This window comes from Myiozetetes cayanensis, unplaced genomic scaffold, assembly GCF_022539395.1.
Source record: "Myiozetetes cayanensis isolate MyiCay16 unplaced genomic scaffold, myiCay2020 scf5-8, whole genome shotgun sequence".
Lineage (NCBI taxonomy): Eukaryota > Metazoa > Chordata > Aves > Passeriformes > Tyrannidae > Myiozetetes > Myiozetetes cayanensis.
The window spans coordinates 28,498,968-28,516,021 of record NW_026087742.1 but is presented as its reverse complement, the minus strand read 5'-3'; the positions used below and the strand labels follow the sequence as shown (position 1 = coordinate 28,516,021).

The window sequence follows — 17,054 nt, the reverse complement described above, 5'->3', positions numbered from 1 at the left end:
GAATTTGGGTGTTGATATGGCTAAATGAACTTGTATGTACTTTAGACAGAGATTTTTTTATGATGTTGAGAGAAAGAGTTGAAAGTTCTCCCAGATAGCTCTTCTCAGGGCACTGAGATCTGTCAGTCTTTCAGTTCGTGCTCACCAGAAAGGCAGAGTGAAAACTCTACCAATGTTTGGTGGCTGTTTGTCCGTACCACGTGTTGACCTTTCTCTTTTAAGGAAGGAGTAACGCAAAAAAGCAAATTTTAAATTGCTTCCATAGAGTACCTAAATAAATGTATTGCCACTTTTCAGGAGCAGGGAATGTTGACCTTTGGGAACATTCAGGAATTCACACCCCAAATAGCCTGAGTGGATGAAATTTTTATCTTCCTCTACCAGAAAGACAGGAGAAGCACATCTCTCTTGTAAAGAGAGCCTGATGTGACTGAGCCCCGATGTGCTTGTTCCCCACCTTCTTGAGGTCAGACTGGAGGTTATCACTTCTCAATTCCAGAGTTTTGCCAAATGGCTGATAGGCCAGCAGTCACCTAATCTGGATCATCAATGACTGCAGTTACTCAAATTATGCGCATGTGCCATCTTAAAATGCAGGAGGTACATTTGGGTGATCTCAAACTACTTCCTAAAAGGAATATTTGGGACTCTTGTGGAGAGAGCGCTGGGGAGGCAGTGAGTGTGCTCATGTTAATGAACATAGGTATGGCATGTGCATTGGACGAGTTACAGTGATGTATTTCCCAGTCAGTTCAGTGCAGCTGCCTGGGGCAAGTGCTGCTCATAACGCATGGCTGTAAAGAAATGCAACATTACCCTCTAGTGGAATCTTCAGATACTCCCACACACACCTCAGGCCCCAAGTAGAAACAAAGGAGAGGAAAGATGTGTTGACATTCTAAGGAGAGGCATCAAAGTGAGTTTTATCTGCAGTTTATCAGAGACAGGAGATGTAGAACATAGACGTATGGAAATAACATTCTCATCTCAATTCAGAGGTTCAACTACGTGATCCCACCACATTCTGCAGCCTTGCTTTCTTCTCTAAGAGTTAAAATACTCTACTTCACCAGAGTCTTCCTCGCTCTTGGTACTTCCAACTTCCCATCTCTAGAGTAGGATGTAAAGGGGTTACTTGTCATGATCTGAACCATACAGGGTGTGGAGTTGCAGGCTAATGAAATGTGTTGGAGCAAAACCAGCTGTTAAGCAGTGGCTGATGTGCAGGACTATAGCTTGGTCTTTCTGCAGTGGTGAGAGCATTACACTGTGCTGCTAATGTTCTTCTCTGCTGAAGTCTGGCTTCTGTGAAGTTCTGTGGGTTCATCACTAAAGGCACCTTCCAAGATTCCTTGCACTGATTGACGTACCTTTGCCCTGAAGTCCCGTCCCACAAAAACGTAGAGCAGGGGGTTGATGCAGCTGTTGGCATAGGCAAGTGCTGTAGAGAGGTGATCCCACAGGATCAGTGACTCTGTCAGTCCTGTTCTAAGACTAGGTACAAGGGAGAGAATCCCAACTACGTGGTATGGAGCCCAGCAGGTGAAGAACGCAGCTACCACGAGCACAACTGTTCGCAGCATCCTGTTGCGCGGTTTGCTAAACTGCTTTGCGTGTGTCCTGAAAACGATGAGGACGTAGCAAACTGCCATTATGCCAAAGGGGAGCACAAAGCCAAAGACAGCCCTAGTGATGTTTATTACCACTAAGGCAAGGGGTACAGAATAGTCACCTTCATAGATATTTCCCAACAAGTCGTTACCATTGTAGGCTAAAGGTGAGTATTCTTCCCCTGACTCATTTACAGACTCATTTATATAATCTAGCACCTGATCATCTCCAAAACTGTACCCGCACTCAGTTTTGCCATCATAAATGCTTGTCTCACGGTAGTAGAAGACAGGACAGCAGAAAATGAAGGCCAGGATCCAAATGCCACTGCATATTAGCAATATAAATTTCACTGTTCGATGGTTTTGACACCAGACAGGTTTCATGACAAGGAGGCACCGGTCGATGCTGATGGCCACGAGTAGGAAGACACTAGCAAACATGGTGAAGATTATGACTGATGGAATGACTTTGCAGAGGAACCAACCATATGGCCAGTGTTCATGGAGGGCCAGGTGAACGATGAAAAATGGCAAGGACAAGCAGCACATGATATCAGCCACAGCAAGGTTTAGGAACCACACAGTGTTCACAGACCTTTTCATTTTCAGACCAGCTACCCAGATTACCAATCCATTGCCTGGGATACCTATGATGAAAACGATGATGAAGATAGCAATCGAGACAATTGATACCGATGCATAGTATACAGCAGCCTGTTCCTCTGAACTGCTGTTGCCCAGGAGTTGAGGCATTCTGCAGCTATAAAACAGAAAGCAAATTAGTAGCAAGTCACATTCTCCTCCCTGAATTCTTCTCCTAATCTTTCATGAAGCATCCTGAGTCAGGGGACAGTACAGAGCTGTGAGGGTACAAAGGCATGGGTCTATACCAGTTTGTGCTAAAGGCTTACCAATGTGACCATTGTACACCATCATTCTCATGGTAGCTAAACTACATAAACCCCACTATTCAAACAGCTGTGTGCAGTTACATTCTCCTGTCTCTGCCACCCCCTTTAGTCTCCAAAGTGGAGCTCTCCATTCACATGGCCATGCTGTCCCCAGGTGTTTCCTGATTGCCTTCCTGCTTTTACTACACTTCTCAGAAAGGGAAATCCGTGTTTTTGAGTCCTGTTCCTTTAAAACGAGCGATTTCCTCAGGCATAACCAGTGAAATACATTTAGCCTAAGAAAGCAGTGCTTGTCTTTATGAAATAACCTTGCTCTGCTTTTTGGACATTGTAAATAGAACACATAAGACAGCAACTCTGTTGCTAAGGGGTATTTTAGGGCTAAGGGGTATTTTAGGGAAGTCTCAGTAAGCACTGCTGGTTCTTTGGAAAGCTAGTCTTGATGAGTAGAAAGGCAGGAAATTCATGGTTTAAGGTTCTACAAAGGCAAGAAATGAATCGCTTAAGGAGAACAGACAGAGACTTATTTGTAGAAACAAAAATGAAAATACAGAGTAATAGTAGTAAGGTTCTTGAGCCACTTTAGATATAAGAGATACCTTATTGCAAGACAAGCTGTGCTACCACAGACCTAAGTGACATTTTAAAACTATGAGAGCGGTAGAGGAACAACGTTAATTGCTCAATTATTCTTAGACTTAGTAAATTTAGAAAGGAAAGGTAAACTAGCAAAGCCAAGATAGAACTGAGAAAAAGAGCCCAATCTTCATCCTTTAGATATTAATAGAATTGTCTATAAAATGCCTGTTAACTAAATCCTTGCTGAATCAATGAAAGCAGTTGTGTTGCTGAAACGTCCCTAAAATGTTACTAAAATGCAAGGAAGCTGCATAGTTAAGAGCTGAATGCAGCCTGCAGAAGCAACTGAGAAGACATGAATAACATAACTGACCCTCTTTTAACCTCTATTATTCCAGTACTTAAATGACAGTCAGGGACTGTTTTGTGCAGGACTACATATCAAGATTATTAAAAAAATTTAATTCAAATCATCCACCTCTTTCTTGCATAACATATAGTCTAAATGTGGAGCGATGCATGAGTGTTAGAACTGCTTCACCGGGAAGAAAATTAAATCGTAATTTTCCAGTTTTTGGTAATAACTGCTAAGAAGTTTTAGATGAGGGTGACCTGCAAGAAAAGCCATGAAAGAAGCCTCTGGAAGACTTAACTTAAAGCTGGAGTCTTAACTTAAAATTCTAGCAAGTTTGTTGCATTTCCTGTGGTCTTGCTGATACATGCAGAAGTGACTTTTACTGGGACAACTGGAGAACAGTGCTGCAGGAGCTGAATCTTGCTGCCTTCCCATATAGCTACAGAAAATGGTGTGATGGGATAGGGAACCAAGGAATGCTATAAGGAACAGTAATGCAAGTCCTACTCCAAAGTAAACGCAGAGATGAATCAATACGAAGATACTGCCCACTCTATGTTTTCAAGAGTGCTAAAAGGGCTGGAATGTTGTTGAAAAATGGAAGAGGGAACTGGAAGAGAGAGAGAGGTTTTCAGGAGTGAATAATAATAAATTTCAAGAAGAGGAAAGCAGCTTATGATACCTACCTGAGTGAAGTTATTTCAGTGTGTCAGGGAGCAAGTACTATCAGTCCTGTCTCTGGAGTTACTGAAAAAAGAAACTCACATGACATTTAAGGAACTGCTTGTTGTTTCCTGTATGTGTGTGCCAAGTGTGTTCTTTCACCCTGATGGAAAGGCTTAGAATGACTCATATTTGAAATTTTAGATATCATCTGCTCTTTAAATAAACAGTCAAACCAAAAGAAGTGGTCCTGATACCGTCAAATAAAATAGTGCCCTAAATAAAACATTAATAGAAAGCAAAGGAATAATGTGCACAGACCTATACTTTACTAGAGTTTCCATAAGACAACTGAATGACATCTTGCCTGTTGGCATTTTACTGACATTTGCTCAGTATAATTCACAATTCCAAACTCTGCCATATTACTGCCAAATTTCTGACCTGTTGTCTTGTAGCCACTTCCATGTTTTATCAGATCAGCACATTCACCTAGTTAATACCATTCTTCTTGGATTCTTAACAATCCAGATCAGCTTCTGTCCCAGCTTGAGACAGCTTAGAACATTGTATTCAGCAAATGATGACTGGTCATGTCAAAGGGATTTTATTCTGACTTTTACCTCTCAGGGTATTTAAACTGTATTTTTTAAGAAGGAACTTGACTGACGGAAAGTTAGAAGTGGTTGACTGAAATGCTGATAGCACAAAATGGGGCAAGGCGATAAGAACCAAAGAGCTCTAGGGCAAGGCATTTCAAATGTTTTAGCAAGGGGTTCCCCCTTGCCCCTCAAATTTGGCAAATCGAGACTGCTAGCAGAAATTACAAAGCCAGACATTCAAGAATCAGCCTCAGTATTTTGGTTTTGGTCTGGGAAAGGATCATGACAGAGCAAAGTTCTGCTCCTGAGTGTGTTTCTGTGAAAACCACCAATGCTGCCTCCAATACAAAAACCGTGCAACCAGAAACATGAAGACTAGGGGAGGCTGGGTTATACCCCCAAGGACAGACAGGCAGTCTGCCAGGAAAATTTCTCTATCTGCATCATATTCTCAGCTGCCATTCTTCCTACAGGACCCCTCTGACCCAGACAGGCAGTGCTGATAAGAGGTTACTCTTATGGGCTCCTGCTGGCCAAGGGACACACAGCCTGGTCACCACTGTGGAACTTGCTAGTTCTGGTCAAGCTCTACTTTGCAAGAAGGTCCTTCTCCACCAGTTTTGCTCCTCCAAGTTAAAACCTCTCTAAGTTTTGGTGTTAATCCCAAATTATCATATTGCATTTTCTTCTCTTCTGGCTCACTCCATTCCCCTTTTGATATACAGACTGAGGTAGCTGAGAAAGGCTCTAATTCACAGAATCACAGATTAGCTGAAGTTGGAAGGCTGTCTGCAGACTGTCTAGCCCAACCCCACTGCTCAAAGCAAGGTCAACTAGACAAGATTGCGAAGGACTGTGTCCAGTTATGTCTGGGTATTTCTAAAGAAGGAGAGTCCAAAAACTCTCCAGGGCAATTTGTTCCAGTGTTCAGCCACCTTCACAGTAAAAAACTGATTTTTTTTTTTTTTTTTGGTGTTCAGGTAGAACTTCCTGTGTTTCAGTGTGTCTCCCTGGCCTCTTGTCCCAAGCTCCACAGAGAAAAGTCTGTCTCCATCTCCATTAAACAGTCCCATCAGACAGATGAAAAAAATCCCCCTAAGTCTTCTCTCTTCTCCCCAGGTTGGATGAGGCATTGAGCAACCTGGTGTAGTGGGAGATGTCCCTGCTCACTGCATTGGGGTTGGAACTAGGTAATTTTTGAAGTCCCTTCCAACCCAAAACACCCTATGATTCTCTTCTCCAGGCTGAGCAGTTCCATCTCTCTCAGCCTCTCCTTGTATGACAGGTGTACCAGTCCCTTAATTGCCTTAGTGGCTCTCCACAAGTTTCACTCCAGCATGCCCACATCTCTGTAGTAGTGAGGAAGCCAGAACTGGACCCAGCACTCTAGACATGGCCTCACTAGTGATGAGTAGAGAGGAAGGATCACCTCCCTTGACCTGCTGGCAACACTGCCCCTAATCCAGCCCTGGCAATTATTGGCATTCTTTTCTACACGGGCATATTGGCAGCTTACGTTCAACTTTCTGTCCACCAAGACCACAACATCATCATTCTCTTCAAAGCTGCTTTCCAGGTGCTCATCCCCCAGCATGCATTAGTGCATGGGGTTCTTCCTCCCCAGGACTTTCCAACTCTTCTTGAACTTCATGAGGTTCCTGTCTGCCCAGTTCTCCAGGATGTCCAAGTTCCTCTGAATGGTGGCACAGACAGCTGGTGCTTCAACCACTCACACCACTCCTGTATAATATGCAAACTTGTTGAGGGTGTACGTTACTTCATTATCCAGGTCATTAATGAAGAGTTAAACAGTACTGGAACCAGTGTCAGCTGCAGCTGGACACCACTGCTGACTGGTCTACAGATGGACTAAGTTATTCTGATCACTACTCTCTGAGCTCAGCAGTTCAGCCACTACTCAGCCCACCCCACTGTCTGCTTGCCTAGCCCATATTCCAGCTCAGGTAATCACAAACTTTGGACACCAAGTAGGAAACAAAGCCTGGAAAAATTGGTACCAACATAAAACCTACATAATAAAAAAATAGCCCTTCACAATAACAGTGTCTCAGTGAAAGAAACACCATTTGAAATAGTACATGGTGTGTTTTGTAAAAATGCTCATAACTTTTAAGTTATCTAAAGAGTCATTTCGTGAGACTGGTTTCCCCTGTACCTTCTGTGCAGAAAATTCCAAATATTGGGTACAATAAAGTAGATTCCTGGACAATGCCTTATTTTTATTTAAATAGGCAAAGCAAAAGATCAAGTGATTCTTTTGCATGGTTTATTGTGAGGCTACCTACAGATTGGCATGAACAGTGCATTTTACTCTACTTACACACCTCACATGATTGCACATTGTGGAGTTCCATCCAAGATTTCTGCTGTTCCTTGTTTTTTGTTCATTGAAGATTTCTGTGTGGGAAAAATTTGGATCCTTCATTGCTTTCATAGTCTCATTTTAAATATGTTCTACTTCAAGATTTCAATCTCGGGCTGAATTCTTTAAAAAAAAAAAAAAAGGTACAAAAAATTAAAACATTTAGCTTTTATCAGCAGTGCTTTATAATTTCTTGGTGCAGAAATGCCTGTTTGAACCAGGCAGAAGAATGTTATGGTCTCTGCTGGTTAAGTCTCAATGGAAATGGATGTGAGGTGTATTCCTGGAGTCCTGGTGCTTGTGAATTTTTCCTCACGTGCCTTATCACAGCTGGCCCTTTGCCACTCTCTCATCCTGGAAGGACCGTAGGAGGTCTGTAGCACACTGAATGACAGCACAGTAAAGAGATAGGTGAAATTTAATATTGCTAATTGTGAATCACTGAACCTGGAAAAGCAACTGTAACTATACACACAGAGGGTTGTACTCCAGGTAAGTTATTAGAACTGAAAGAAAAAGCTTAGCAGTCACTGCAAGATGTTCTCTGAAAAATCATGTCAACACACAACTCAGTCCAAAATGTAAATGTAACAGGAAGCATTCATTGCTTCTTGAATAATGAATGCTGTAGTAGTCCCTGATCTTAAAACGAATTATAGAATCAAAAATAATACAGAAAATGATGACTAGACAGCCATTGCTGGGAATGGCTTCTTTTAGTGGACAAGCTAAATAGATGAGAATCGTTCACCTTGGAAAAGAGGCAGGTGGCAATATGAGAGACATGAATTCTTGTTCGAAAAAAAAATTACTTTTTTTCATATTGCACAGATTCATAGCTCCAAGGATGATATAGGTAACTAGAAGTACAAATAAGTTTTAAAAAAATTAGTTAAGTCCACAGAAGACTATCAAATATTGCTAAGAAATGCACTAAACCCCTGGCCCTCAAAGCCCTTACCCCACAGATTGCTAAGCTACTATACTAGGTAAGTGTAATTCTGCGCTGTTTTACAAGCTTTCTTTGAGTTCTTCTGCAAGGTTTACCTCTCATTCACATCTTCACCTTAATTCTGCAGTCTGACAAGCAGTTCAGCATTGGGACAGTGCAAGGAGGGAGGCTGAGCTGCCTCTTACACACATATCTGCATTGAGTGTGGGTGCCACGTATTCCTACTGGCTCCTGCACAGGCTGCATGGAAGGGTTCACGTCTCTCTCCCTGGGCATTTAACTGTCACTTATCAGATCTATCGATCAGCAGATCAGGCTCCCTTTTTTTTCTTTCAAATGGTTTCTGCACTCGGCACTGTCAGAGATTGCAATGTTGGGTTAGTTGGATGGCCCGACAGGATGGCTTGTTTGACCGCTCTGACTGAGGTTGGTTACCATCCTGTTCCACTTACCTATGGAAACAGCAAGAAACAAAATTCCATGTTTCAGCTCTCCCTGCATTAACTAATGCTATTGCATACCAGAAAAAAAGAGAGTAATTCCTTAAACTCACAGAATCATTAAGGCTGGAAAAGTCCTCTGAGATCATTGAGTCCGACCTTTGACCAATCACCCTTGTCAACTAAACCATGGCACTAAGTGCCACGTCCAGTTGTTTCTTGAACACTTCTTGGGATGGTGACTTTCACGGGCAGCCTGTTCCAATGCTCGACAAAGAATGCTTAGATATGGCTCTATATAATTTCGTAACTTTTCTTATGCCTTTTCTTCCAGTTTTCAGAGTAAATGTTTGGTGTTTTAGAGGCTCAGTCACAGGGCACTGCAACACCAGCGTTCACCAAGAAGTCACGATTAAAAACATGGTTTAAATGCTGCTTTTGCCAATTTTAAGAGCTCTCTAAGCACAGATACAGAGTGTAGTTTAGAAAGGAGACAGTGTTTATTCTGCCCAGGGCGCAAGATGAAAGTTTCCATAAATCAAGCACACCAACCAACAAAACTTTTTACTATTTATACATTTTAGCAAACAAAGGAATTAGTGTTACTTGGCTACAAGTCACATAGTTCTCTTATTAATTAGTACTCTATCTTCTGTTGGGGTTAATGATTCTGTGTCTTCTCATTCTAATTAGTCTGCACGCCCAGTCTTTCTCTTCTTCTGGGTCAGTGGGTTCCTTGAGTTGGTGGTGTGCGAGTGGGTGTTGTGATCTCTCCCTGCCGGAATTCCCTTTTACCCAGTCGGAGCTGATTCTGCACGGGTTGCCGAGTTGTCTTTATTAGTTTCTTCCTTATCTTGGAAGTTCTGCCAAATGTCCTTGTGGCCTGTAAATTCTGTGTTCTCTGTGTCCACTATCAGCGGTACATCCTTCTCCCCAAGCTTTGTTAACCTCCCCCTAGGTCTGAGGTTATTGAAACATGTCAAGCCCTAACAAGGTAACTTTATCCATAAGTAATTTGTCTTTCCAGCACCTGGACATCACTTAGAGCTTGCTCGTTAGCTGCTCTCGGTTTCACGGATTAAATCTCCCTTGTTGTTGGTTAGGCTTGAAAGTATACAAAGATCAAACGTCAAAGAACATCCTTTCTTAAAGGAATTTTAACATATTCCGTATTTTTGCAACAATTAGGCAGTACTCCGCTTCACAACCCCCTCCTCGTTTCCTGTAACTATCTGGACAAATTGTTAATTTCTCTGACCCTTGAGATGTCAGCATCACTGCTAGTCCTAACTAAATCGATAAATCAACTAGCATTTACGCCTTTATTTTCACCACATTTCTGGGGAAGCCACGCTCCTGAAACGAACCTTTGCGCAGCTGGCATTTCCATCACTTCCAGCAGCAGCAAAACCCGTAGTGTTTTGTGCCACGTTTTCTATTCGGTTTGCCGTCTCACCGGAAAGCCAGGGGACCCCAGCACCACGGAGAGCCCACGCTCGCTCAAACGCCCAGGCGCGGCCGGGGCTGCCCCCACGGGCAGGTCGGCACGGACAGCCCCGCTGCCCCCGCCACCCCTGCGGGCGGCGCCCCACACAAACATGGCCGCGCCAGCCCCGCCGCGGGACCCTGCCAGGCTCCAAGATGGTGCCCGGCCCCGCTGCGGTGTCAGAGGCGGCTCCAAGATGGCGCCCTCCCGCCCCCGGGCCCGGATGCCAGGATCCAAGATGGCTCCCCCCCGCTTCTCCGACGTGGCGCGCGTCCCGCCCGGCGCCCCCAGGCGGTGCGTGCCCTCATCAAAGATGGCGGTGGGCAGCGCCGCTGGTCATTAGGCTGCCGCCGCTCGCTGTTCGCCTGGGTTCGTGGTCGAGATGGCGGCGGCCGAGCTGGAGTACGAGTCCGTCCTCTGCGTGAAGCCCGATGTCAACGTCTACCGCATCCCGCCTCGCACCTCCAACCGCGGATACAGGTGAGGCAGCAAGCGGCGGCGCCCGCGATCACCCCAGCTCGGCGCGGCCCGGCCCAGCCCCTGGCCGCAGGGCAGCCAGGGCTCCGAGCGAGGCCTTGGGGAGCCGTGTCCCACGGCCGCGAGCGAGTCTGGCTCGTTCCCTGAGCCCCCGCCGGCCACAGCTCGGGGGTACACGCCGCCTCGGGTTGCCTCTTGGAGCTGGTCAGCGCCTGAAAGCAGACGCGTGTGCTCCGTGCTGTGCAGGAGCAGGGGGTGTTCTGTCAGTCAGGTGCAGGAGGTGAAGGCGCCTGAGCGCCCTGCTGTTCCAGGCGGAGCTGACCGCCGCTCCCGGTTTGCTCGGTCAGCGGGGATGTATGTGGCTGAGGTGCTGGAACAGCGCGTTGGCTTTGGCCTGTTCGCTCCGGCTGCAGCGGGGAGGAAGGCGGGAGGAGTTCTGCATGATTTCTAATACGAGGCTGCAGGACCAGCAGGTAGAAATACCTTCTCTGATTAGCCGACAGCAGTGGTGTGTGGTTTTATAAGCTGTGACGACCGCAGGCCTACTGGAGACGGGGATTTGTGTGCTCCCTGAACTTGACAGACTGTGGGTGCTGTGCATGTTGTACCAGGCCACGGATGTTTGTCTGCAGTTGTAAAATCGTGTAGGTTTTACAGCATCAAGTCTCCCAGAGTTCAAGTATTATTTGCACAATGCTTTCAGGCACGTAGTGTGATTCTTGGGGATGTCCCGTGCAGGGCCAAGAGTTGAACTCTATGATCCTTGTGGGTCCCTTCCAACTCAGAATATTCTATGATTCACTCGTTTGGAGTTTTTTTCTCTTTCCTTTTCATTTTTTTCCCTTCACAAGACTGTGGTAAAGAGTTTGATGGGCTAGATGGAACATACGATGTTTTACCTGGTGTAAGCCAGATGCCTACAGGTTCAGAAGTACTTGGTATTAGTTTGCAACAATAGGGTAGAATAACAGAGTGGCATTTCAGCATGCTGATAATTAATTTCTGGGATCTTCCTGATGCTCACTTATTAGTCACTTGTGGATTTCCTGTTCAAGTGAGTTTCTGGGCTTCTGTCCCCCCTCTTCTGTAGGGTTATAAATAGAGTCGATGTTCTCTGGACTGTGTCTATTTCCCTTTACCCAGAGAGGCCAGTCAAAATCATGTGCGTTGATTGGCAGCAACAGAGAGGAGCTGAGACCCCATGTGTTGTTTGGGGAGGGAAGTGGAGTGAGGCAGTTGCAGGTGTTGAGGGTTTGGGAGGAGAGACTTCTGCTGAGATGGTTGGGCAGAAGTAGAAGGGTTGATGTATGGTCAGTGATCAGCTGCTTGTCCTTTCAGGGCATCTGACTGGAAGCTGGACCATCCAGACTGGACAGGGCGGCTTCGTGTCACCTCCAAAGGCAAAACTGCTTACATAAAACTGGAGGATAAGGTTTCAGGTAAGGCAAAGGCTGTGCCTTGGCAAGACTACAGCTGTGATTGCTGCATGTGAGCCTGTGTTTCTCAGCCTGAGGTTGCTCTCCTTAACGCCCGATTCTTTGCCCACAGGAGAACTCTTTGCCCAGGCTCCCATAGATCAGTACCCTGGCATTGCAGTAGAGACTGTGGCAGATTCCAGCCGCTACTTCGTCATTCGAATTCAGGATGGCACTGGTGAGTTGAGGGACAATGTATGTGCCAAGTGCTAGGGGTGGAGGAGACTTAGCCTGGTGGAGCTGGGTGTGTGCCAGGTGGATTGGAACTGTGTTGGGAGTGCTGGCAAGGCCGGGTAGCGTGCCTGGAGGGATCAGAAGCTGAGGTAAACAGAGGAGGTTCTCCACGCTGTACAGAGCCCAGGGGCTGGGAAGGAACATTTGGTTTCTGAGTGTGCCCCGTGGGAAGAAGGGTGTATCCTGAAGGCTTGGAACAGTGAGCTCCTGGTGTTCAGCTGCAGCTGTGTTGGAGGGAGGTAGCACAAAGTGGTTTAGGAGAAGCAGAAGGACTTTGGAGCGAATGAACACGAGGGCCCATTTGCAGAGCACCTCCAATGACTCCTCCTATCTCCTTGCTAGGACGAAGTGCTTTTATAGGCATTGGCTTCACGGATCGTGGTGATGCCTTTGACTTCAACGTCTCTTTGCAGGATCACTTCAAGTGAGTTGTGCTTCTCTGGAATGCTGTTTTTCCTCCGGCCTGTAGAACGTGGCGGGTGGTGGTGCATGGTCATTCAGCATAGGCTTCCCTGGGATGGTCCTGAAGCCCTGCTCTGGCCAGGAACACTTGAGTGTGCTGCCAGCTGTTGTAGCAGGCTGAGAGCCCTGCGGGGTCAGATCTGTAAGTCGTCAGCTTAGGTCCTGTGATGCTCCAGGTGCAGTGTTAGACAGTCTTTTGGGTTTGTGGTGGTCACAACTTTTTGCTGCACTACACTGGGAGTAGGGAGGTAGCAGGTTTGACAAGGCAAGGTAGTTTGGTGGGATGGGGAGAGAAACTACACATCTTTTTTGAAACCCTGCTCCCTTTTGCCACAGGGTCTCATGTCCTCCTCTCTTCTTTTTAGGTGGGTGAAGCAGGAGACCGAGATCTCCAAAGAGTCCCAGGAAGCTGACACACGTCCCAAATTAGATTTAGGATTTAAGGAAGGGCAGACTATCAAACTAAACATTGGGGTAAGCAGACCGGTTTACCCTGCTTCTTTCTCTGGGTATGCCAGTGGAGACTCTTCTTACATGTCCTTTCTTTTTATACAGAACATGACGACAAAGAAAGGAGGAGCAGCCAAGCCCCGTGCGTCTGGATCAGGTGGCCTAAGCCTGCTGCCACCCCCACCAGGAGGCAAAATTGCAGCCCCTCCTATTCCTCCCCCCTCTTCCACAGCCATTGCCAACCACGTCACGCCACCTCCTGTGCAGAAATCCAGTAATGCGAGCGGTGCAGGTAAACATTAGCACGGAGCAAATGGTCAGGCAGTGGTAGGTGCTTAGAGAGAACTGAGATCTGCTGCAGCAAACCCATGTTCAGCCCCGTGCCAGCAGTGCCCTGTGGTGTGTCCCTGCTGTCTTTGGCAGCTCTGGTGCCCCAGTGCGAGAAAAACATGGGCCTGCTAACCTGGGTCCTGAGGAAGGCCATGGAAATGGTCAGAAGGCTGGAACACCTCTCCTGTGAAGAAACACTGAGGGGATTGGAGTTGTTCCGCCTGAAGAGGGCAAGGCTCTGGGGAGATCTCATTGTGACCTTTCAATATAGAAAGGAATCTTGTAAGAAAGATGGAGACTTTTTTACCAGGGCCTGTAGTGACAGGACAAGGGGTAAAAGCTGAAGGAGGGTAGATTTAGATTGGATATCAGGAATAAATTCTTTACAGTGAGGGTGGTGAGACTCTGTAACAAGTTGCCCAGAAAAGCTGGGTACTCCTTCACTGGAAGATTTCAAAGGCCAGATTGGGGAGGGCTTTGAGCAACCTCATTTAGTGAAAGGTGTCCCTGCTCATGGCATGGCAGTTGGACTGGATGAACTTTGAAGGTCCCTTCTAACCTAAACCATCCTGTGGTTCTATAACAAAGAGGTTGCTGCAGTCTTCTGGAGGCTGTACTAAAAATGTGACCATGCAGAGGTGTCTGGAGAGCTGATGATACCCTTGTGAAGGCAGAGACTTCAGCAGTGCTGTACACCGGTTTGAGTGAGAAGAAACCACAAGCTTCTGAATAGGGCTTGTGTGGTTCCAGAGCATGGTTTTTGGTGTTAAGATGATGCCTGTTTGGCAACTGTTATGATTGCTGAGCCTTATGTCTACTGGGAGAGGTAGTAAGTCACAAATCTGCCAGCTGGTGTGCTAAGTGGAGACCAAATAGTTCGCTATACCCTTGCAGTGTGAGCTGGAGGCTCTGTGCATGTTCAGGAAAAGGTGATGTTGTTACAACAAACTTCTTGAAAAGTAACTTCCTTCTTCTGGAAGGAGAGCTGGAGTTTCTTCAAAGGTTTTCCTCTCCTACATCCAGGAGTTTGTTAAAGGTGACAGTTTAAATGCCTGTGGGGTTTTCTTCTTGATTAGCTTGATTTTTTTTTAAATTTTTATTTTTTTCCTTCTCTCCTCCCATAGATATTCTATTAGACTTAGATGCTCCTGCATCTGCATCCAAGGCACCAGTACCAGCTACCACAGACCTCTGGGGAGACTTCAGCACTGCATCCAGGTAAACTCTGATGAAAGGAACACAAGAAGAGTGGTGTCCTAATGGGCACTTGAAGAACCGTAAGTTAAGAAGTCTTTTTAGGTCTGCCCCTTTGACTCTCCTTTCTTTATTGCAGCACTGTTCCCAATCAGGCTCCTCAGCAGTCCAACTGGGTCCAGTTCTGAATGATCAAAGCAGTGGAATGGGGCAAACTGATGACCAAGAGGCACTAGAGGCACCAAATGGGATCAGAGGGGGCACAAACCTCTCTAGTCTTCAATCAAAAACAAATTTGGACAATCTCTCATTTTTAAACCAGACCTTCACTTCGGTAAAAACTTAAAATTTTTGATCCCACTGAACCTAAAGAGAACATACTGACTCCTCCCAAGATGGGCAAGGAGGAGAGAGGTAGCCTTATTTCTTCCGCCTACTTGGCCATTACGTGGTACATCCTAGCTCCTTTTCCCTGTCTTTCCATACAGGGAAAGCAAGAATCCTAAAGAAGGTGGATACAGGAGTAGGCTGGGTAGGTGCCCCTAAATTCCTTTTCCTCTAAATTTTCTCTGGTTACGTTGTTGCTTTTTGTGGCTGTTTCCAACCGTGACTCCAGTCTCTGCCGCTTGCAGTGCTGAGGACAGCTGCATTTGACTGCAGCTGGTAAACGGAACCTGTAAGGAGATAGTTCTTGTCTCAACACAAAACCCTGTTGGATTAATTACGTCTGTGGTGAACCTCCCCCTGCACACACTACTCTTCCTGTCTTTGGTGCAGTTCATGGTAGTGCTGGATCTTCTTGTGCTCTTGTGGGAGGAGTCACCCAAGTCCTTGAGCGGACCTGCTGCCGCTGCGCTGTAGCTTCTGGTGGGCACCCTGTCTCCAGGCTCCATATTTGGCTCGCAGGGTGGCTGGAGCAACTTAGGTCATTTTAACTCCATTCTCCCTGTGCAAAGGCCTCACTGTCACTGAGCTTTTTTAACTGGAAATAGCTTTAAAAAAACACAAAAGGCCGGTTGTTATAATTTGGTAGTTACTTGCACTAGATGACAACCAGGTAATTCCCACCACTTAGTATTTCATGTTCCTGCATCACTATCCTGAGCCCTGGCCTTGTTATGTGACTTGGCACTGTACAAGTATTGCATATCCATGCCACAGTAGGAACTATGGTGGGACAGTGGATTATTTTCTGGAGAAGGACAGTCTTCTTTTTCAGCTCACGCTTGCCATTTGGGTAAGAAATGTATAGTAGGTCCAATCTTGAGGACTGGCAGCAAAATTCTCCCACCTGTATTCCTTATTATAGCTTTTGTTCTGAGGTTAACTTTGTAGGGATGTGAGCTGGTTATTGGAACTTGGATTTTTTTCTTAAATTTTTAATGTGCCCCAAGCCCCCTCTATTTTCTGTGTGGTTTAGGGGGTTAGAAAGAAGATAAAGGGCCCTTACTCTCTGCTTTTCTCTTTGGGAAAGCTCCCTGAGGCCCTTGATGTGGATGCTACTTCAGTGTATGAATGTGATCTGGGGTGTAAGTCTGTGATTACTCTGGGCAAAGCTCGCAGGGCAGGCTGGAAACCTCACAATGCTGGCTACCCTTCATGCTGGCTCATAAGCCAAAACACTAGCTGGGAAGGTGATCTCAGTGACTCTTGGACAGCTGTACCCAGTTACTGGAACACTAGGGTTTTGGTGCTTCACTGGAAGGCTTCTTCCTGTTTTGAACACTCAACACAGCAACACTTTTGTGTCTCTAGCACACCTCTGCAAGTAAACTTTTGCCTTTGGGCAAAAATTTTCTGGTGAGGCTTTTAAGAGTAGTTAGATGTATGCATCTTGTACTGGCCGAAAGGTCTCTTGTCATTTTTGTCTTCTTATTACACTGAGGGCATTTGGAGACAAAGTTTCACTTAGACCATCCCTCTGGGAAGCAACATTATTGAGATAGCTCTAAAGCTGCTGCAGTTCCACTTGTGGAAGTGGGGACCAGACTGCTGTTGGATGTATTTTAAGTAGTCATTTAATCCTGATTCTCTGGCGCTCTTGGTGTTTCCCCCTTGCCTTCATAGTCACTCCTGCAGTCTCACTGCATTTCAACTTCCTGCCTCCTGAACTTGTGGATGGCTATAGTCTGCCAGTGAAGTCATGGACTCTGCTGGTTGGCTTTTTGTTTTCTTTGTCTTTTTTTGTTTGCTCAAATCCTAGTGAGGTCCTGTCATTTCAACTATGTATCAGTTCCCCAACCAAGGAAGTTCATGGCACCAATTAACAACTAACTAGGAGCCTCTTCTGTATTGTCTTAGTATTCTGGAGATAATATATTATGTATTTGAAAAGCTGAAGAAGCAAAAATTAAAGATATATGTATATAAAGCATAAGATGTACTGGTGCAAATGGTAATTAAACAAGTAATATTGGGGAAAAGAGTGTATGAGTCTTCTCAGTTGTC

The 17,054-nt window shown here is 45.8% G+C and overlaps 2 protein-coding genes across 2 annotated transcripts; one reads left to right on the top strand and one right to left on the bottom strand.

Moving 5' to 3' along the window:
• Nucleotides 1–443: 443 nt before the first annotated feature.
• C3AR1 (complement C3a receptor 1) lies at nucleotides 444–4,191 on the bottom strand. The gene is made up of 2 exons (XM_050331493.1): nucleotides 4,145–4,191; nucleotides 444–2,373 (listed from the first exon to the last, which is right to left on the bottom strand). Exon 2 carries the CDS (start codon nucleotides 2,364–2,366, stop codon nucleotides 1,263–1,265), a length of 1,104 nt encoding a protein of 367 aa, XP_050187450.1. The 5' UTR covers nucleotides 2,367–2,373; nucleotides 4,145–4,191; the 3' UTR covers nucleotides 444–1,262.
• A 6,083-nt stretch (nucleotides 4,192–10,274) lies between these two features.
• NECAP1 (NECAP endocytosis associated 1) lies at nucleotides 10,275–17,029 on the top strand. Its single transcript, XM_050331498.1, has 8 exons — nucleotides 10,275–10,464; nucleotides 11,800–11,900; nucleotides 12,010–12,114; nucleotides 12,513–12,594; nucleotides 12,998–13,106; nucleotides 13,188–13,374; nucleotides 14,537–14,630; nucleotides 14,746–17,029. The coding sequence occupies exons 1-8, from the start codon at nucleotides 10,367–10,369 to the stop codon at nucleotides 14,792–14,794; spliced, it is 825 nt and encodes a 274-aa protein (XP_050187455.1). The 5' UTR covers nucleotides 10,275–10,366; the 3' UTR covers nucleotides 14,795–17,029.
• The last annotated feature ends 25 nt before the right edge of the window (nucleotides 17,030–17,054 follow it).